General features: G+C 41.5%; 1 protein-coding gene across 1 annotated transcript; it reads left to right on the top strand.

Moving 5' to 3' along the window:
• The first annotated feature begins 1,754 nt into the window (after positions 1 to 1,754).
• LOC145403293 (luciferin 4-monooxygenase-like) lies at positions 1,755 to 21,251 on the top strand. Its single transcript, XM_080275099.1, has 8 exons — positions 1,755 to 1,903; positions 2,718 to 2,919; positions 4,804 to 4,947; positions 7,616 to 7,672; positions 12,738 to 12,788; positions 17,633 to 17,809; positions 20,417 to 20,582; positions 21,121 to 21,251. Exons 1-8 carry the CDS (start codon positions 1,755 to 1,757, stop codon positions 21,249 to 21,251), a joined length of 1,077 nt encoding a protein of 358 aa, XP_080131225.1.
• The last annotated feature ends 1,567 nt before the right edge of the window (positions 21,252 to 22,818 follow it).

The raw sequence follows: 22,818 nt of genomic DNA, 5'->3' as shown, positions 1-22,818 counted from the left end.
GAAAGCAAGATAATAAAGAGACAAATTCAACATCCGTTCATTTCGAGATGCCTGGACACACTGAGTTTAAAAGACTGGAGGTCATTGGCGGTAGGAAATACCAATAAAAGAAGACTGTTCCAGAGATGGCCTGTTGCATAGGGTGCATGAAGGACTGGGAGTAACGGTTAACTCTTGTATTACGTAGCTGGACAGAAATGGGATGAGAGCATGCTGCTAGATAGTTGGTACTCACTCGCCGAAGTGATGGAGGGATGTAAGCAGGCAGTTTAGAGGAACAGTAACCGAGGCAGCGACAGAAAAAGAGATAAAGATGCAACAGTGCGGCGGAGAGATAGATGTTGAAGGAATCAAGTAGGAGGAGGAGAGTTAGTGAGACGAAAAACCTTTGACTCCCCCTTGTTGAGAAGAGCTGTATGTGGGGAGCCTTCCCACACATGAGAATTGTACCCTACACAGGGGTAAATAAAACCCGTGGATAAAAGCAGCAACTATGCGAGGGTAATGTAGGCACAGTGTCTGCTTAGCACACCATTATAATCTCTTGAAAGTAGGTTTTACAAGAGAGGTAAAATGATCTTGCCAAGAAAACTCCCGGGAGAATGAGACCCCAAGATGATGCAGGATTGAGCTGTATATGGTTAAAAATTAGAGGATACTCCTGTGGTAGATTCTGACTGGTCGAAAGAAGTAAAAACTTAATTTTTGATGCAGTAAAACAACCAGATTACTTTTACCCTAATGAGAGATATGAGCCAAGTCAAAAATAAAGTGTGCCATAGCCTCATCCCTTGTTTGTTGAAGTAAATACTGAGACTGATGCTGTGAGAAGCCAGTGGAAAAGTGAAGGATGGACTCATCAGCGCATGAGTGGATAAGGTTAGATGTCAGCTTAGGTCATTGATGAATAAAAGGAAGAGAGTTGGTGACAGGACAGAGCCATGAAGAACACCACTACTGATAGCCCTGGGAAAAGAACAGTGATCGGCTACATCAGCAGCTACAGGAGACCAGTAAGGAGGCTAGAGATGAAGGCACAGATGGAAAGAAGGATAGAAACCGTAAGAAGGCAGTTTGGATACTAAACTTTTTGCCATACTCAATCGAAAGCCTTTGAGATGTCAAGTGCAATGGTAAAACTTTCGCCAAAGTCCCTAAAAGAGGATGACTAGGAGTCTGAAAGGAAGGTTAGGAAATCGCCAGTTGAACGTCCCTAGCGGAACCCATACAGACGATCAGAAAGGTTATGATATGAAAAGTGCAAGGTATAAATTCATGTATCTTGATCTCATGGCTTTCCCTTCCTATTTCTGGATCATACACACTAGAAATACTAGCAGAAGCTAGGACGACATTTTTTTTTTTTAAATCTCTCTCTCTCTCTCTCTCTCAATCTATCTATCTATCTATCTATCTCTATCTCTTTATAATAATATGCCTTAATCCCGCATGGGGTGGCCACAAACAAATCTCCTCCATGGCTCCCTTTTCTTTGCAGTTTGGCTGCCTTCCCTCCAACTCACAATCCTCTCCCTCGTATATCTCTCCATTCCATCTCTCTAATCCTTGGTCTTCTCCTTCCCCCCCCCCACCTCGATCTCGTTCACTTTTCTAGTCGGTGTCTCACTGATTTAAATGTATACAGACACTTATAAACGGTACAGTAACATGCACTGGATTAAAAAATAAAATCATGATAATACCACAGCAAAGCAAAATCAGAGGTTTTCGTGAGCATAGTGTGAGTAGAACCAATGCTGAATGTGGAGGTGGTGGTGTTATGTGGCTTTGTGGTGATGTCTAGCGATGAGCTGGTGGTGGTGATTGTTGTTGTTGTGGTAGAGGCTCGGAACGAAGGGGATAATAACATAACGGATTACGAAATTACTGCAAACTTTTCATTGTAAGTTGGCCTAAAATTGCCATCTCTCCATCTTGAATGCCGAGCCATAACAACAGATTAATACTATAATTTGATGTTATCGTCCTTTTACTTTAACTTGATTGTGAATTTTGTCGTTTTGAAACTTTTTTCGCGTAGTTAAGTGGCAGGATAGGAAAAATGCTGTGGTTTTACCTCGTTTTCATTGCACTTTTCGTGACTAGACACATATTCTAGCCTTCATCTCATGTTACAGCTCAATATTCAAGATGGAAAGATGGTAACTTTGGGCCATGTTAGAACAGAAAGAGCACAGCCATTAAAAAAAGAAAGTAGTGCCGCGGAAAGGATGAAAAGAGGTAATAGTATCTTACTCTGCCACTGAGCTGCGTGAAACAAGCATCAAATTGGACGAAAATCTGGACCAAGTTGAAGTACGAGGAGTATATTGATGTGTTGGTGATGCTTAGTCATGGTTAAGCTACGTGACAGAAGCATCAAAATGGACGAAACTCTGGGCCAAGCTAACATAAAACTGTGCAGGATGATGAGATGGTGTCGCATGTTCACGGTTAAGCTGCGTAAAATAAGCATGAAAAAGGATGAATTCTGAATGAAGTTGAAGTAAATGAGTACAGTGAATATTGGGAGGTTTATGGTTAAGCTGAGTGGAATAAGCATGAAAAAGGACTAACATCTGGGCCAAGTAAATAGAGTCTAGAGGTGTGAATGTTTTGGCAGGCACACAGAGAAGCTAGACTGCATGAATTAAGCATGAAAAAGAACGAGAATCTAGGCCAGGTAAATAGAGTCTAGAGGTGTGATGTTTTGGCAGGTACCTGGCTAAGCTACATGAGGCGAGTGGGCAAGCAGGAGCAAGACCCCAGGAAAGGAACCGCTCCCAGCTGCTTATGTTGCCGGTGACCCATCTGTACGGACACGGTATGGTCATTTCATCGCTCCTGTGGGGAGGTACCATCTACTTTCTTACTAAGTTCTCGCCTACTGCCTATTTCCACGCCATAGAAAAGTACAAGGTGAGGCAAACAAAAAAATGCAGACAGACAGGTAGACAGAGAGAGAGAGACACAAGCAGACACAGGTACAGAGGCACACACACACACACACACACACACACACACACACACACACACACACACACACACACACACACACACACACACACACACACGCTAAATGTTACTTTTGTTGTTCCCATATCCCTAGTGATGTATTCTAATTTCTGCTCGAACTTCACAGGATATGGGTTGTAAAGAGGTACGAGGTAGTTGCATGAATGTTCTAAGGCGATAATGAAAACAGAGATGAAGTGATGAAGGTGGTGATGACAGTAGCTGGGCGGGGCGGACAGAAAACGGAGAAGGTAGTGCTAATGTGTAACTGTGTAACCTGGGATGGTTTAGCAGCTGAAGATGAATGCTCGAAATTCTGTAGATACTCTGACTGGAGATGGACATGAAGGAATATGTATTATCATTACTGCATATACAAATCCGCTGTTAACCCTAAAATGGACAGGGCCTCAGTTAAGTGGTGGATTACGGTTATCATCAAAAGAAACTGTTCAGCTGAGGAAAATCACTGCTCTTAAACGGGTTAAATTTAAGCAATAACGGATTCAAACCCTGAAAGCCACAGAACAACATTTTCAACTGCAGCTCCTTCATTCTTTTGGCACATCCATCCACACGGACATGTGACTCCGAGCGTCATCTGAGACAGTACACCAGTAAAGCGCGCTTTGTGGGCGCGTGACGAGCGAGCGAGAGTCTGTACATACACCTATCTCCATAATTTCATCTTGGTGTAAACTTTCAACATTTCTGGTGAGGTAGTTGAAAAATAATAGAATAATATTTTTTTTTTTCTCTCTCTCTCTCTCACTCACTCTCTCTCTCTCTCTCTCTCTCTCTCTCTCTCTCTCACACACACACACACACACACACACACACACACACACACACACACAAGTCGAAAACAACTCATACTTTTCATGTGTCTCCTTCATGGTGTTTTGAATAGATTTCATAGTGGGGCATGTCAGTTGAAGCCCTCGGTACATTCCCATGGAAAACTGAGATTTTTTTGGTCTCCTGAGTACATAACATACAGCTGAAAACAAAATTCGCTTCGCTTGCTGCGTTCCCTCACTCGTAATCAGTGCCACCGTACCATGCATTCGACCACTGATGCACAGATACACAGGATGGCCCATATATAAGGCTCCATATCCACTCCTCTAGGGGATTTCTGAAGGGTTGTGGAGACGGCTGTCAGGGCCATCAGTATTTACCTTGCATCGTTTTTCATTTCCTACGCCTTCTGCCACAACCGTGCCCATATTAACCGACTGAGCCTTCCCCTCAATACATTAAGATACAGCTGCGTGAGTTTCTAGTGGACCACTATTTATGGACCATCCTGTACTGCATTCAGATATTATTAACAAAAAACTTACTTGGTTGTACTGCACTCAGATATTATTAACAAAAACTTACTTAGTTCAAGACTTTGCGTAGATAAAGTATTTTATCTTCTTGAAAGAAGTATCATCTTTTTCAGAAGGCCTGTATTTGCCAACAGATAATACATTACACACTACCTCACGGCCTGAAGTATAAGCTTACATTTATTTGGTTGATTAAATAATAACGGCAAAACAACCTGGAGAGATATTAACAAAGGGTCGTAAAAAATTTACTGGATAAACGAGGGTTCATAGTTTATGTATTTTCTCTCCTTAATTATAACATTCGTTTGAGAAGGGAAGTGTCTGATACCTGCATGAGTGAAGGCAAAGGCATAAACAGGGAATCTTATAAACAAAACTTATAAATGAGAGACCTTATCAGTGCCGCCCCAGGTGTTCCTTATAAGCGAAACAAGTGTTCCTTCTGCAGGTGACAGTATCGGCCCTGGTACCACACCTGGCCAAGTTCGTGAGTGAGACACCACTACGGGACCAGTACGACACATCCTCCGTCACGGCCTTCCTCTCAGCAGGCGCACCTCTCCCACCAGACACAGCGACAGGCATCAAGAAGGTCTGACATCCCTGACTTTCCCATCAGTTTATCTATTTGTTCATGTTTGTGAAGTAAGCTTTGACTGAAACACTTCATTAAGATGGGTCTTCAAATTATATATATATATATATATATATATATATATATATATATATATATATATATATATATATATATATATATATATATATATAATTTATTCTTATCATGACTCTCCAATCACCGGCATAGCCATCACAAAAAGTCTCAGATTCCTGTCTTTAAATTGTCTTATTGATATACATCTAAGCCTTCTTCTTTTTTCTTCTTCTTGTCCTCCTTTTCTTCTTCTTCCAAGATAGCTTCGACTTAGGCTCCTCATAACGACGACATCTTTCTGTCTTACTTATTCTTATAATTAGGTCTACTACTGTCCACCACCATCACAGTTCAAAAATGAGATATCATAATGTTGCCATTATCTTTATCATTTTATCATTCTGGTTCCTATTCCTGGATAAAATTTCGATGTCACCTTTTTACTACGACAACGCCTCTCTCTCTCTCTCTCTCTCTCTCTCTCTCTCTCTCTCTCTCTCTCTCTCTCTCTCTCTCTCGTATATTCTTGCCACGATACCCTGCCGCAGCCATCACAACAACAAGAAGGTCACACTTCCATGCCTTTTCCTTGTACCCTTTCTTTTATTGACATTGCTTTGACTAGTACATGTTAAACGCATCTATAAAGAATAATACAAAATATAATTTGTGAAGATGGTTTTTCCTGTGAGGTGCTGCCAGAATTCCCAACACTTAAGTGATGAGTGAGTGATAATGTGGTTCGTTTTACTGGGAATGCTGTGATGATGATGATGATGATGATGATGATGATGATACTGGTCTTCGTGGAATTTTCGGTATACGCCAACACTGTATATATGACTAACACACAACACCCACATACAACGCCAGATTTACAGGGTGTACTATTTCTGTATTGCTCCTCTACCCACCACCACAACAGTCTGTCCTAATTAGTCTTGCTCCGCCCTTCATGTTCATTCCCCTCATGTCTAACTGAACTGAATTATGGATTCCTCGCACCAGGTAGCAAAGACCTTATGGAACTGTTTCAGAGCTAAGATATATGACTAACAATGGAAAAAATAGGGAAGATGTGGAAGCGGTCTTGACGATGAAACGGTCGTAGTTCTGAAACAGTTTTGGCACTGAAGGAGCTTGGCGTTGAAGCAGCTTGGCGCTGAAGCATAATGGCACTGAACCGGTCTTGGCATTGAAGTGGCTTGGCGTTGAAACGGCTTGGTGTTGAAGTGACGTGGTATTGAAGTGGCTTCGTGTAGAAGGGGTTGGGTGCTGAAGAGGGTGGGTGCTGAATCGACTTGGCAATGAAGCATCATGGCGTCGAGGATGCTTCGGGATGAAGCGGTTTAGTGTTGAGGCGTCTTGGTCACTTCTACATCTCAGGTTACGTTGCTTCCCTGTCACACGACTGTTCTATTCTTGTCTTCTTTAGCTATCGTTTTCCTGCTCAAACCTCATACAGCCTTTCATATTTTAAGTCATCCACAACGATGGGCCTCTAAGCCAAATAAAATAAGTCTGGCAATGGAGGAAAAAATAAAACGCTGTCGTCCTGAAAGCGTCAGTGGAGACTGTCAAGTTAGAAAAACGCATTATAGTAAAAATAAAGATCCTTAACTCCTCACAGGTCAGTTGATAACCTAGTGTAGTCAGACTGAAGGGTGGATTTGACTAGTAACAAGGGACACTATAACTCCTAACTGAAGCTCAGTAAATTCCATGTAATCAAGTTCTGAGAGTGGCTCAGTTCCGTCAGATGAAAATAATCCATCTATAATACTTTCATTATGTTGGGTGTCTCCTAAAGTGATTAAAATCTCCTGGGCTGCAAGAAATGAGGAAAGGGGTGATTGTAAATTAATGTGGTTTAGGGAGCCTTTCAACACCTTTTAACGGCGTTCAGAACAGTGTTAAAAGACGTCATCGCAGTGAAGTAGTTAATGACCTTCGTGCAGTTGATAGACAAAAATTTAAGCCTTCTTGATTACAACTTTGGACAGGTATATATAAGTTCTAGTTCCTGTCCTTGTTTTTGTTCTTCATGGTCTAGGTCACAGCTATTCAACTGGCTGCCCGCGGACCAAATCCGGCCCTTGAGTCGTTTTTTATTGGCTCTTTGATCGACTCAGAAAAATGAAAGTGAAAAAAACAAACATGCGTAAAACAGAAAGTTGTGTGTTTTTCTTTTTATTTATGTATTTAGCGGAAAATGTAAGCGCAAATAATATACGAATTTCGTTTCATTCTGTGTATAAATGTTTAGCCAGAAGTAAAAAATACAGGTAAAACAATGTATGGCCTGTTTGTTAATCTGAGTTTAATAATGCGGCCTTACACCTAGAACAGTTGAATAGCCCTAGCCTAGGTCCTGTTCTACTTGTTTTTGTTCCTCCTCTTCCTGCTCGCCCTGTTCCTCCTCTTCCTTCTTCTCTCCTCTCCCCTCCAAATCCTCCTTCATCATCATCATCATCATCATCATCATCATCATCATCATCATCATCATCTTCATCTTCATCTTCTTCTTCTTCTTCAGACAGGTCATGGCATAGCCAGCACGTATGGTATGACTGAAATATATTGCGGGGTCACAAGTCATACCCTCCAGTCTCAGCTGGAACACCCAACCTCAGTGGGATACATCTTACCATACATGAAGGTTAAGGTGAGTAAAGAATGTGTTCTTACCTAATTATTCTTACCTAATTGTATCTTTACAGGAATGAGTCAAGTTCGTACTGTCCCGTGTCTTAAACCATATTTATCGTACATATCCTTAAATTTGTGATTTGTTTTGGCACATACTATTTCATTCGGTAGTGCATTCCATTGATCAATTGCTCTGTTTGGGAAACTGAATTTCCTTACGTCTTTATCACCTCTCTTCTTATGCAGTTTTTTGCAGTGTCCTCTTGCTGATGCTTCTCCATATGTTAAGTAATCATTTATGTCTATTTTCTCCTTCCCTGATATGCACCTATATAGCATTATCATGTCACCTCTTTTCCTTCTCTCCTGTATTGTTGGTAGATTCAGCTTATTTAGTCTTTCTTCGTAGCTTAGGTCCCTTAAGCTTGGTATCCATCTTGTAGCGGCCCTTTGAACTTTTTCAATATTGTCTATATGCTTTTTGAGATGAGGACTCCAGACTACTGATGCATATTCCAGGGTTGGTCTAATGAATGATGTTATTATCCTTCTTAGCATGTCTTCATTTATGTATGTCAATGCTATTCTCATATTTGCAAGCAGTGTATATGTCATGTTCTGTACCTTCTCGCTGATGTGGTCAGCCGGAGATAGTCTATTATTGATAATCACACCTAGGTCTTTCTCTCTTTCTGATGTGTATAGGGTTTTATTTCCTAACTTGTAATCCCAATCAGGTCTTTTTCCACTTTTACCAAACTTGATTACATGACACTTGTCCACATTGAATTCCATTTGCCATGTACTACTCCATTCATGAAGTTTATTTAATTCTTCTTGTAGCTCCCTACAAGAGTCTGTACTAGTAATTCTCCTTTGTATTTTTGCATCATCTGCAAACATATTCAGATAGCTCTCATTTCCAGTGTTACTGTTTATATCTTTTATATACACTAAAAACATGATTAGTGCCAGCACTGAACCCTGTGGTACTCCACTAGTCACTTCTTTCCATGATGAGTAGTTTCCTCTTAGTACTGTCCTCATTTCTCTTTTTATGAGAAAGTCTTGCTTCCAACAAAACAGTTTGCCTCGAATTCCTCCTTGATGGTACAGTTTCCATAAAAGTCTTTGGTCTGGTACTGTGTCAAAATCTTTCTTGAAATCTAAATAGATACTGTCCACCCATCCTTCCCTTTCCTGTATTGTGTTTGTTACTCTGTCATAGTAGCTCAACAGATTAGTAACACATGATTTTCCTTTTCTGAAACCAAACTGTCTTTCCGTTATCATACTGTGTTCTTCTATATGATTTACCCAAGCTTTTCTTATAAGCTTTTTTAATACCTTGCTTACAACACTGGTCAGTGATACTGGTCGGTAGTTGAGTGGATTTTGTCTATTTCCTTTCTTGAATAAGGGGACAATATTTGCTTTTTTCCAAATATCAGGTAGTTTACCTTGACTCAAGGATTTCTTGAAAATTAAAAATAATGGTTTACTTAACTCCTTTGCACATTCTCGTAATACCCAACATGAAATTTCATCAGGACCACTTGCTTTTCCTCTGTCTAATCTACTTAACTCCTCCTGTATTACTTTTTCTGCTATTTGTATATCTGATAGTATGTGTGGAAATGCGTGTTCCACATAGTCCCTTTCAAAATTTTTTTCTTCTGTAAAAACTAATCGGAAATTCTTATTTAGTGCTTCACACATATCTTTCTCTTGTGTATAAGTGATTCCCTCGTCCGTAATGGATTGTATTATATCTTTTAATTTGGTTTTGCTTCTGATATAGCTGTAAAATAAGTTTGGTTGATCACTACTTTTATTTATTATATCATCCTCAAACTGTTTTTGGGCTTCCCTCCTTATTCTTGTATAGTCGTTTCTTGCCTGTTTGTAATTATTATATGCCCTTTCACTACTGTGTCTTCTGTATCTATTCCACAACAAATCTCTTCTTTCTTTTGATTTTTTACTTTCTGTATTGAACCATTTCTGTATTTTCTTCTCTGCTTGTTTGTGCTGTGGGATGTACTTCTGGACTCCTATTTCATAAAATTCACAGAATTTTTTATATGGAGCATTTAAATCTTGTCCTCTAAGCTCATTTTCCCAATCAACTTCTAAGAAATACTTCCTTAGGTCTTGATAATTTCCCTTTTTATAGTTTAGGCTCTTTTTGTAACTGTCATTGCTGTTAACTATGTCATATGCTATCCTGAAGTTATAATTTAGTACTGCATGATCGCTTTTGCCGAGTGAAGGGTGATATATTAAACTGTCAATATCATTTTCTTGCCTAGTAAATATTAGATCTAGCACTGAAGGTACATCAAGTCCTCTATTTCTGGTGGTTTCCCTCACATGTTGCGTTAGGAAAAACTCTTGTACTAGATCCAGGAGCTTTTGGTCCCACCAGCTTTCTTGGCTACTTATATCTAGAGTATTCCAATTTATATTTGTATTGAAATCCCCAGTTAGTATAATTCTTTCCGATTTCTCTTCCATTTTATGTAGTAATGATCTTATACTTTGATAGGAAGCGTTATGAGGAACACACTGAGGTGGTTTGGCCATGTGGAGAGGATGGAGGGTGAAAGACTGACGAAGAGAGTGTATGTGAGTGAGGTGGAGGGGGGAAGAGGGAGGGGGAGGCCGAGGATGAGATGGAGGGATGGGGTGGAGAGGTATATGAGAGAGGGGTGTGTGAGTTGGGAGCAGGGCAGTGAAATGGCGGGGGACAGGGCGACTTGGAGGCCCAAAACGGGATTGAGGAGTCTGGCCATAGATAGATAGATAGACTTTGAATTGTACTCTCTGCCAGGTCCTCATATTCGTCTCTTTCCCATGTGTTTGATCTGGGTGGCGTGTACAAATTGGCTACAATTACTTTAGCTTCAGATGTGTTGATCTCTACTGCAATCAGTTCTACTTGTGATGGTATATCTAGGTTTATTTCCTTGAATTTTAGATTTTTCTTAGTTAATATTATAATTCCTCCTCCTTTTTTTTAATTTCTGTCTCTTCTCCATATATTGTATTCCTCTAAGTTTAGTATGTCATTGGATATCCTTGGTGTTAATTTTGTTTCAGTTAGGCATATTATTTGTGGTTCATTTTCTCTGACATAATCATTCCTCTCTAGTAATTTTGATACCATTCCATCCACATTTGAGTACATCAACTTTATCATTTTGTTTATATACTTGTCATGACATGGTTGTACTACCTTCCTCCTTTTTCTTCCATCCTGTTTGTGTACTACTTTCGTACCTGCAATCCTTTTACTTTGTAAAAAAAATTCTTCTTCTCCTCTTCTGATCTTCCCTCATTTTTTGTTTTTGTTTCCTCCCTTTTCTCTTTCAGTAATTCCAGTTGTGTTAGGCATCTTTTTATCCATACATTTTTGAACTCCTCTTTTTTCATAAGATTCTTTGCATTTTTTAGTATCTCTTCCACAGTGTTTACACTTTGGAAAGTCACCTTCAGAGGTCTCGTCTTGCTTTTCTCGTATTTCCCTAACCTTTTGTGTTCCTCTATGTCTTTACTACAGAGTTCCTCTGATACTTCTTTCAGTAAGCTCATTACATTTGTCATCTCCTTTTTGTCTCTTGTGATCTTATTTTTACTTCTTCCTCTTCTATACCAGTGATTACTATAGATTTGTTTATCTCTACTGAATCTCTGACTAACTTTGGATTGTTTTGGATTATTCTTTTCACTTCCTTTTTAATGCTTTTTTCCTCCACCCTTGTTTCTAAGTCTTTTTTTACTTTCACCATTTCAGCATACGTGGTTTCTACATCATTTCTGTAGCTTTGCACAGCTTCATTCACCTGTATTATCTTCTCCTGAATACCACTGCTCTGGTCCATAAGACTGCTTGCTTGCCTAATTGTCTCTGTGTCAGTTTTGAACTCTTCCATATCACTCTCGTGATTGACTATTGTACTTGCCATTTCACTCACTTTCTTCCTAAGCGTACTCAATTCCACTGTTAGTTCACTGATGGCTGTGTCTTTCTTATTGGCCTCCCTTCCTAGTTTTTCTATCTCTTCCTTTTGCAAGTGCATTTGCTTCTTTATTTCATAAATTTCATTTTTGAAAGCCATTTCTAGTTTATGTACACGTTCAACCAGTCTATTGTGAGTCTCCACTTCAACCAGTTCTTGGTAGAAATCGTCATTTTGCTTTTTACTTTTATCCCTTTTCTTTTCCAAATTTGTTTTACTAAAGTATGTATCCATTTTGCAATACTAAAAGAACAGAGTATGTACTTACAGAGCATGTACACTTTCCCCCCATTGTTGTAGTCTAAACAAACCCAGCTGACTCAGTGCATTTTTTTCCTCGTGGTTCTCGTTTCTGCTTGAACAAATCTTGTTTAAACTTATTATTTTTCGTTTTAATAATGAAAACTCATTTAGTCTAACCTGGTACAGAGCCTGACTCATACAAAGATACTAATTTAGGTAATGCCACTGGCCGTGTTGGTTTGGTACGGAGCGCCGATGTTGGACGTCTGCATCTGATGACTCCCTGTGTGTGTGTGTGTGTGTGTGTGTGTGTGTGTGTGTGTGTGTGAGAGAGAGAGAGAGAGAGAGAGAGAGAGAGAGAGAGAGAAACTGACTACACTAACAACCACTGCAGGTAGGATGACGAAGTTAAAGCATGTATGTAAGGTTGTAAGTTGAGGGAAAGGCTAGTATGGAATAAGCTTAATGTCCATCCTGATACCCTGCGGAATACCAGTGGCATCTATGTAATGTCGGCCTTTGAGTCATATTCTCATTGGTGTAACAGGCTATGTAGTGCCGGCTCCTTAGCAATAGGTAGGTGTGAAGCTGGGTGAGTGTTGTTCGTTGATTCAGACTGGACTGTAGTTAAAGATGATGGAGATAGATATAGGGATGTGGGACGATGTTCAAGGATCGAGTTATAGCCAAGTATAGTTCATATTTGGATTAAATTGGAGATACAGACGGCAGAGGTAGAATAAGAGACCATAGGGAGGTGTGGAGAAGTGTGCATTGTACTCAACTGTAAAAAAGCGTTATTTGGGTTGGCAATAGGTTATGGATGTGGAGAATGGTGTAATGATGGGACAGGAACAGGAGGGTGAGGTGCGTATGAAGGGTACTTTTGTAATTAAACAGGAATTGCTCTGTGTACATGATCATCATCACCATCAGCTGTTTCAGTGTCCACCGCAGGCCCGGCCTATCCCGACTGACGTGAGGACGATACAGCCTATGTATCTCCATCATGTGACTTAGGCTGTCTGGCAGAGGTTGGATGTAGGATGAGAAGTGCTTGTAAGTGTGATTGTAATCTTGGAGCTTTTTTTTTATGCGAGGAAGAAGGAACCAAAGGCTGAGCCCGCAAAACAGTTCCATCCAAGAAAAAAAAGAAAACAATATAAAAGAGAGCCAAATTCAAGATCCGTTCATTTCGAGATGCCTGGACACACTACTTTTGAAAGACTGAAGATGATAGGAAGTAGGAAATACAGACAGAGGAAGACAATTCCAGAGCTGACCTGTCGCATAAATGAAGGACTGGGAGTAACGGTTAACTCTTGCATTAGAGAGTTGGACAGAAAATGGATGAGAGTTTGTTGTTAGACGGGTGCTATGCACGCATCATAGAAGTGGAGGGATGCATGCAGACGGTTCAGAGGAGCAGTGACCATTGAAGCAGCAATTGAAAAGAGATAAAGAGGCAACAGTGTGGCGAAGAGGCAGAGGTTGAAGGAAGCCAGAAAGAGGAGAGTTGATGAGACGAAAAGGCTTCGACTCCACCCTATTGAGATGAGCTGTATGTGGGCAGCCTCCCCACACATGAGAGTTGTACTCCAAACAGGGGCAAATAAAACCTGCGTATAAAGTCAACAACTGTGCAGGGATAAGCACGGAGTCGGCTTAACACACCTTGTCCTCTTGGAAGCAGATTTTACAAGAGATGCAATATGACCTTTCCAAGATACTGTAAGTCCCGAGTGAATGAAACCCCAAGCATGTTGAAGGATGATGCACGGTTAAGTTGGATATTATTAAATATTAGTGGGTACTCCTTTGGAAGATTTTTATGGGTTGATAGGTGTAAAAACTGAGTCGTTGATGCAGCAAAAACAACAAGATTATCCATACCCCAGTCAGAGATACAAGCCAAATCAGACATTAGTTGTGCCATAGCCTCATCCCCTGTTTGTTGAAGTAACTGCTGAGATGGACGTTGCAGAAACCGATTGGAAAGGTGAAGGGTGGAATCATCAGCGTACGAGTGAATAAGGTTAGATGTACAGTTTAGATCATTGATGAACAAAAGAAAGAGAGTTGGTGATAGGACAGAGCCATAAGGAACATAACTGTTGATAGATCTAGGAGAAGAACGATGGCCGTCTACAACAGCAGCTGTATAACGACCAGAAAGGAAGCTATAGGTAAAGGCACAGATAGAAGGACAGAAACCTTAAGAGGGCAGTTTAGAAGTTAAAGATTTATGCCAGACTCAATCAAAAGCCTTTCAGATGTCAAGTGCAATGGCAAAGCTTTCGCCAAAGTCCCGAAAGGAGGATGACCAGGAGTCTGAAAGGTAGGTGAGAAGATCGCCAGTTTAGCATCCCTGACAGAACCCATACTGACGATCAGAAAGTTGTGATAGGAGAGACGCTTTAAAATTTTTTTTGTTAAGAATTGACTCGAAAACTTTTGAGACACACGATGGTAATGCAATTGGACAATAGTTAGAGGGTTGGGAATGGTCACCCTATTTTGGGACTGGGTGAATGAGAGCAAACTTCCAGCAAGAAGGAAAGATACAGTGTTCAAAGAAAACGCAAAAGAGTTTACCTAGGCAGGGTGTAAGCACAGAAGCACGTTCTTGAGGACAACAGGAGGGACTCCATCAGGCCCATATGCCTTGTTAGTATTGAGACCAGTGATGGCAGAAAATACATCAGATGTAGAAATTTTAATGCCAGCCATAAGGAAGCCAGAGGGGGGAAGTGATGGAGGAACTGAGGTGGAAGTGGAGGAGAAAGTCTGACTGACGATATCTGCTTTATCAGCAGAAGAGTTATAGAGCCAACAGAGCAGAAAAGGGGAGGGAAGGATGATGAAGTAAAGTTGTTAGAAAGGTTTTTGGCAAAATGCCAGAAGGAGCAGGAAGAAATCGAGTTGGAGAGTTGAAAGCATTTAGTATAGATGAAATTATTCCTAGCAGTACGAAGAACAGACTTCGCACAATTCCGGGCAGAAACATAAAAGAGATGTGATTAAGGGATGGGTTGGCTCCAGTACCTTCTACAGACCTTCTCCTTGTTGTGGACAGCATTAGAACAAGTGTGATTAAGCCAAGGCTTCCATGCATTAGTCAAAGGATAGGAGAAAGGAATGTATGCTTGCATGCCTGAGAGAATAACCTCCGTAATGCGCAAGGCACACTCAGATGGCTCCCGACCATGGAAGCGATAATCATTCCAGGGAAAATCAAAGAGGTACTGCCTGAGGGCCTCCCGATCCGCAGCTCCAAAGTGCCACAGACGACGTTTCTTTGGAGAGTCCACAGGCCGTACCAGAGTGATAGGACAGGTTAAGGTAATAAGGTTATTATCAGAGAAGCCCAACAGAGAGAAAAGGCTAACAGTGTAAGCAGAAGGATTAGTTGTAAGGAAGAGGTCCAGTATATTGGAGCTCTCTCCAAGGCAGTCAGGGATACGGGTAGGGTGCTGTACAAGCTGCTCTAGGTCAATAAGGATAGAAAAGGTGTAGACTTGTTCACCAGGTGGATCAGTGAAAGGAGAAGAGAGCCAAAGGTGGTGGTGAACATTGAAATCTCCTAGAATGGAGATTTCAGAGAAAGGAGAAATGGATAGGATGTGTTCCATCGTAGAAGTGAGATAGTCGAAGAGTTTTTGAGTCGGTAGAATTATGCGATAAGTAAACAGTGCAGATATATTTAGGCAGAGAATGACAGGAAAGCCAAAGCCAGAGACTAGAGAATTCAGAAGAATCAATTTCAGAAACACGAGAGCAAGACAGGTCATTGCATACATATACACAACAGCCACCTTTGACTTTGACATGAATATAGAGAAAGTAGGAGGACACAGAAAAGGGTTTGCTGTCAGTTGCCTCAGACAGCTGAGCCTCTGTTAAGAAGAGTAGGTTTTTTTGTTTTTTTCATGCGAGGAAGAAGGAACCAAAGGCCATGAGGAGGAGAGGTGGTGTGCAACAGAGAGAAAGTTAGAGGAAAGGCAGCGAATGTTGCAGAAATGAAGAAGTGAGTCAGACAGTGGTTCCAGACATGTTGAGTCAATACCGGGAGAGGGGCGGATGGTGGAGGCATTCATGGTCCCCCCCCCCCCGGGGACTCCGAGGCATGATCATAGTACGGCATTTTTCTTTAATTTTGAAAAGGTAGTGTAGTGTGTAGTGTGCATGTAGACTGATGTTGACAGTTAGAGAAACTTGTATTGGAGAGCATGCTGGCCTACTCTCTGGGCAACTGGAACACTGAAAAAGTTCAGCAAAGGAGGATGGTCAGGAACTAGTCCCGAGGGCTGATGAAATGGGAGCTCCAATTCTCCATCATCTGCTTTCCATCCACCTTGGGAGTACTGCCCTGCTCAACTGATGTGTAGTCTGTGAACCAAGTGCAATCGGCTCACGCAAGCCGACTGGGTGCAAGTATACTTTATAGTACACAACACTGGTTCAACCACAGTGCCCCCTTGTCCGCCAAAGCAGTACGTGGCAGGGTGGGCATTCCCAAAGTTTGTTACCCTGGCGGGGCGCAAACCCACGTTCTCCCTTGTACGAAAACACACACTATACCTCCACTGGATGCCCAGTCACGTGGGCATTGCTAGCAACGAGCTCACTGATGCCAGGGCTCGCTCTGCCACTACACATCCTAATATAACCTTCCTCCCCAGGCCCAATATCTCTTAAATAAAGTGGCGAGTACGTGCTGCAACTGCCAGGCTCACATGTGCAGATCATGAAGACCAAGTGGCAGAAGGCCTATGCTTTGCCACTTGGTATGCAAGGGCCACTAATTATGAGCCCCTCACTGCCCCTCCGCACACCCCCGACTCTCTTCCAGTGAGATTATGCCGCCTGAGGCTGGGTTATCCGTGCCTCGCTCAGATTGCCTGCAGGGACCCTGAACCATGCCCCCACTGTCACCAAAGTGATGAGTGGACCCTCTTACATTACCTCTTAGACTGTCCCTCCACCGCTGCCCTTCACTTCACCTTATGAGGCAATCTCGTCAGATAAGCATCGCGTTTCGACACCACTGCTGAGATCGTTGCACTATCCTCCATCTCAGTCCTCCTTAATATCATCTCCTCTTATCCACCACCTCGAGAGTCACATACACCCTTTAATCCATTAGCCTTTATTTTCTCTGACGGGCTTCACCTGCCCGTGTCCATCCATCTTAATAGATGGACGAATCTATGCAATACAAAACAATACAAGCACACTCTACCACTGTACCACAGAGGCTCCTTTGTGTATACAGTATGGTGGACATTAAGCGTAGTGTGATGGTGAGAGATGGACGAGGGGTTGAGGTATCAAGGGTACTTTACAGTTAATCAAGGCTTATTCTGTGTAGGTGGTAGATGTGGAGAGTGGTGTGGTTCTGAGACAGGGACCTGAGGGTGAGGTGCTTAACATGTGTACTTTACAAACAATCAGGAGTTGCTGTGTTTACTGAAAGTAGTCAATGTTATGAACGGTGTAACAGCGGGTTGGATGTGTACTGAGGCTACATTGCAAATAATCAGATGCGACTTTACTTGAATGGTGGATGTTGAGTGTGGTGTTATACTGGAAAAGGACTTGGGCGGGTGGTGTGTGTACTTGTATAAGTCTTACAATTAATCAGGAGTTGCATTGTATTGGTGGTGGATGTGGTGAGCGGTGTGACACTGGGAGAGGGACGCGAGGGTGAGGTGTGTGTCAAGGCGCCCTCCATCATGCTGGGCTATGCTAACAACCCCACCGCTACCGCCGCCGCTATTGACTCCGATGGGTGGCTACACACGGGTGACATCGGCTACTACAACAAGCAGGGCCTCCTTTACATCACGGACAGGATCAAGGACATCATCAAAGTTAAGGGGCATCAGGTGAGTGGGATAGTAATAATACCAATAGTAGTAGTAGTAGCAGTAGTAGTAGTAGCAGTAGAAGTTGTTGTTATCGTTGTTGTTGTTGCTCAAGTTCATCTGAACTGTGAACCCGGTAGATTGTAGGCTTAAGTTAACGTGCAGTTCACCATCCTTCTTACTGGGGATGGGGAAGCAGATACGGGACGTTTGTGTAAGCAGGCAGTTTAGCGACCTGGCTATGTCGGTACCACCACATGGAGGCGTCCCTCTCCAACACCCTTCAGTACGGTATCGTCTTTATATAGTTTGTTGTTCCTTTTATCATAATTTATTGTTCAACTTTGGAAAGCCTCTGCTATTCAAGAGGTTAATGGAGTCTCTCTCTCTAACCCTTCCACTTTGACGTCTCCTTTAGTATAAAAAAAATCTTATGAAGACAGAAGGAATGAAATATAAAACGTTACCGTATCGTCAGTTTTTTTTTTTTTTTTTTTTTCGGCGTCCGACTCTGGGCATAACCTAGACTCAGTAAGATGTTCCCTGAAGCAGTGAGGTCCTCCTTCGCACTGTACATACACCTTCACAAGTCACTACTTCGGCGCTAAAACCCACCGTCCATATCAACTACATGCTAGGACTGTCTCAGCTAGGATTGGAACTTACGACTGTTAGAACACAAGGCCACCTCTCTTCCGACTCAGCCACTACCTCTACCCCCAACCGTCTCCTTTATCTCACAGACACTGTCAAGAATCTCATGAGAATCAAAGAACATTCGGTAAATGCGATACATTTAATGCATCTCTCTTGTTTTATGCAATTGCTTACCTATGCTGTAAATACTGACACGGATCTATGGCTAGGGAAAAAAACAGTATAAAGCTGCTGCTGCTGCTGATGATGACGGTGATGATGATGATGATGATGACGGTGATGATGATGATGATGATGATGATGATGATAATGATAATTAATGGTGATACATAGTTAACTCCTCTGGAAGCGAAACATCTGCAAACTTCAATGTTTCGTAATCGTTAATCTATGAACGACTTACCAAATAGTTTATCCTATCACCAAAGGAAATCAGGATTACGTGGAAAAGGGCCTGTCTACCATTTAAGTTTGAAAAAACTGGCGGGAGGAAGTTCGATGAGGATTCAGATTCCACTCGTGCTCAAGAAAAATAGGCAAATGAAGTGGTTCAGGGAGAGTGCAAACATTTACTTAATATTTTTTTTTGTATCTCTAGACTATTTTCTTCGGCTTTGCATAGGCTTATCGGAGTGCAAGGGTTAGATACAGCCTCCACAGACCCATTCAGTAATATGAAGTTATCATAAGTTGAAAAAAAAAAATCGTATGGCAGCAACAAGAGCAATATTAACATAACTTCATTCAAGCTAAGGGGCAGTTAATGGGACGAGAGACATTCCTAGGGACAAATAACACATTAGTAACCTTTCTTTACACCTGCCATAAACCCCAAAGATGACCGGAAAGATTTGCCTATATTCCCTTTCCTATACCCAAGCCTAATACTGCCATCTCTCTATCGTGAATGCTGTGTTGTAACAACAGATCAACAAGAGAATATGGTGCCAGTCATGAAGAAGTGCTCTGGGAAGGATGTAGAGCCATAGTATTATTTTACTTTATCGCAAAGGTATTGTACGTGAAATAAGCTGCAAATGGCAATAATCCAGCCCAAGTTGAGGCACAAAATGTAATCTTAGCTACTAGTTTGTGATTTCATTAACAGAAGTGTCGGTATGAGCTAGGATCAGAATTTATGTAGGGTGAACTGTGATAAAATTTAGGTATGTGAACAGTTCTATGATGCCTGCAAAAGTTGTGGAGATCAGTTCCCGCTAATCCAGTGTACATCACCAAATGTATGGAATTAGCTATGATATTTGTGGTGCACAACTCTAATAACGAAGACACTGCAATATTTTAAAAACCATCTCTGACTGATAGCGAAGACTTGGTGCTATTTTGCATCACATCCCTGACTTCTAACGAGTAGGGGTTGTAATATTTCAGAGAACTGTAGTGCCTGTAATATTTCAGAGAACATCCCTGACTAATAACGAGCACTGCCTATAATCGTATCTTATGGCTCGTACCGTTTATAAAGGCTCCAGCATGACTGCATGTGCCGGCCTTGGTCACCTAAAGACAAACAGTAATATTTCAAACATCTCTGCTTAATAACAAAAACTTGACAATACTTTAGAATACATCCTTGGCAAATAAAGAACACTTCATAATATATTAGAACACCTTGACTAATAACGAATATTAGGAAATATTTTTTTTACACATCCTTCACAAGTAACGAAGACTGGGTAATATTCTGGCACATATATCCCTGATTACACTCTTTTCACTCTATTTTGGCCTTGAATTACCATCTCTCATCTTCAAAGATGAAGTATAACAACAAATACTTTCTTTAAAAACGGTGCTGATCACAAAGAAGTGCTATGGAAACGATGTAAAACCGAAATATGGTCTTGCTCTGCCCTTGAAATACGTAGACTAAGCTGCAAAAGGATGAAAATCTAAGCCAAGCTAGAGTGAAAAGAGTATGGGAATTGGTTATTATCAAAACTTCTCCAGGTGGCGCCAACGGAACTGGAGAACATACTGAAGCAGCATCCCGACGTGGCAGACGCGGCTGTGGTTGGGGTGGCACACCAGAGAACAGGTGAGGCTCCCAGGGCGTACGTGGTGCCCCGCCCAGGAATCAACCTCAGTACTCAGGCTCTACAGGAGTTTGTTGCAGGTGAGACCTTTAGTTGAAAATCTCCCTCTGTGTCTGTCTGTTTCACCCCCACTCTAGTCCTCTCACGCCTCCTCTACACATGAACTTCACTCCATACACTCGACAGGCAAAAATCTAATCCTCCTTCCCTTGCATTGTTATTTTCACACACTATATTATCTCTATGGATTATCCCCATAAAAAATAAGAGGAAATGAACCCTAACTCATTACGTAGATTTCTGAACCTCCTGAACCAGAGAATAACTCTCGCTGATACAAGATAATTTGATTCAGTTTGGGAGAACTCCCATGAAAGACAAGGAACTGACTATATATATGAATCTGCAGCTCAAAATGTCTCAGACAGGTAAAAAAAAAAAAAAAAAAAAAAAAGTCTAAGGTTGCAAAATAAACGGGAAAGTATCTCACGGGACTGAAGGAGTCACTGCCATCGATGTAAGAGTTTAAAGCAGCAAATTGAAAACTTTACCAAGCCAAAATGAAAGCATTATCATTTCACTAACACTACCCATGGTCCCATCCCTCCCCCTCCCCAGAGCGGACGGTGGAGTACAAGCGACTGACGGGCGGGGTGGTAGTGGTGGCCGCCATCCCGAGAAATCCAACGGGCAAGATACTGAGGAAGAAACTGCTGACCGCTCTCACAACACCCGCAGCCAGACTGTGAACACTGCCACGGTAGAAGAACAGGAGAACAGGGCAGGTAGATGAACAAGAGAACAGGATAGTTGGATGAACAAGAGAAAAGGGCAGGTAGATGAACAAGAGAACAAAGAAAGTAGATGAACAAGAGAACGGGGAAGTTAGAAAAGAGGGAAAGGGTAGTTGGATCACAGGAGAAAACGACAGTTAGATGGGCAAGAGAACAGGGCAGTTAGAAGAATGAGAGAACAGGGCAGTTAGAAGAGCAAGAGAACGCGGCAGTTAAAAGAACAAGAGAACAAGACAGTTAGAAGAACAAGAGAACAAAGCAGCTAGAAGAATAAGAAAACAAAGTGGTTAGAAGAACAAGGGAACAGGGCAGTCAGAAGAACAAGACAAGGTAGTTAGTAGAACAAGAGAACAAGACAGAGGAACATAGCCAGTATTCTCATCTGTTAACCTTTTCAGCCTGATGACGCGTTTGTTCTGTTCTTGATATTTCCAGACGATTTTTATAGCTCTGGAGACTTGCTGTTGTTGCGGGGTTAGGAACAGTCTCCATTAAGTCCCCCTCCCCCACAACCTCTCTCTCTCTCTCTCTCTCTCTCTCTCTCTCTCTCTCAGCTAAATAAAATCGCCTGGAGGTAGCAAGAATAATGGAAAAAAAACACGTCACCGGGCTGAAAGGGTTAGCGAGGCTCCATACAGTAGTATCATCATATTCAAAAGTTTGCTAACACTTCCCTACCGGCTGTGGCGATGAAAGACCTTACGTGAATTAATATTTGATAGAAATATGAAACATACAACAGAAGAATAAGAGAAGGAAAGATAACTCTCAGTCGTTCGACGACGATTGAGAAATACGGAAGGCAGGACATTAGGCTGGTAGTGGAATATCGGCCAACTTTATTCGTGACGACACCCATTCCTTAACTGGTTATATACGTATCTAGTAGCTACGTTAAAAGCTTCTTACACAGTTTATAATTTATGCAGTCAATGTTGATATGAAAAGATGAAAGTAATACACAAGAGAACAAAAGTTACAATAAGTAAATAGTCAAGAAACAGGCACTTGGTACTAAAATGCATCCTGAACTTACACGCATACTGCCGCAAGAGGACAGAACAACAGGAGAGGGAGAGGAAGGACAGCGAGAGGAGGCAAGAGACTGTATATGTAGCAGCGAACAATCCACACGGAGTCTACCTTCTTACAAATTTTGTTCTAAAATAATTAAAATAGGTTCCTTCATTGCCAAATCACACTCTGCAGTAATTAGTGTCGCACCAAACTCAATAAAGAAGAAAAGTAGTTATTTGTTTCTTTCACCCAATCTGATGCAAATCAGGTAAGAAATTACTGCATGTTTGCTAAGTTTCAAATAAACATAAAGATAATTCCTTTCCATTTGTTATCATAGAAAAGGTCACTGTACACATAAACGGATGCATTACCAGGTAATTTACACCCTTTTAACCCCTGTGATGCAATAGAGCTTATTTATAACCTGCATTCTAATATGTATAGTCAGCCAAAAAGGTCGTGTCTTCGTTCCGAACCCAGCAAATATTCGAACAGATAAGTC

This window comes from Coenobita brevimanus, chromosome 60 (assembly GCF_032717465.1).
Source record: "Coenobita brevimanus isolate Jiangsu-jjx chromosome 60, ASM3271746v2, whole genome shotgun sequence".
Taxonomy (NCBI): Eukaryota; Metazoa; Arthropoda; class Malacostraca; order Decapoda; family Coenobitidae; genus Coenobita; species Coenobita brevimanus.
Note: the sequence above shows the minus strand (reverse complement) of the source record. Positions and strands in the feature narration are given on the sequence as shown.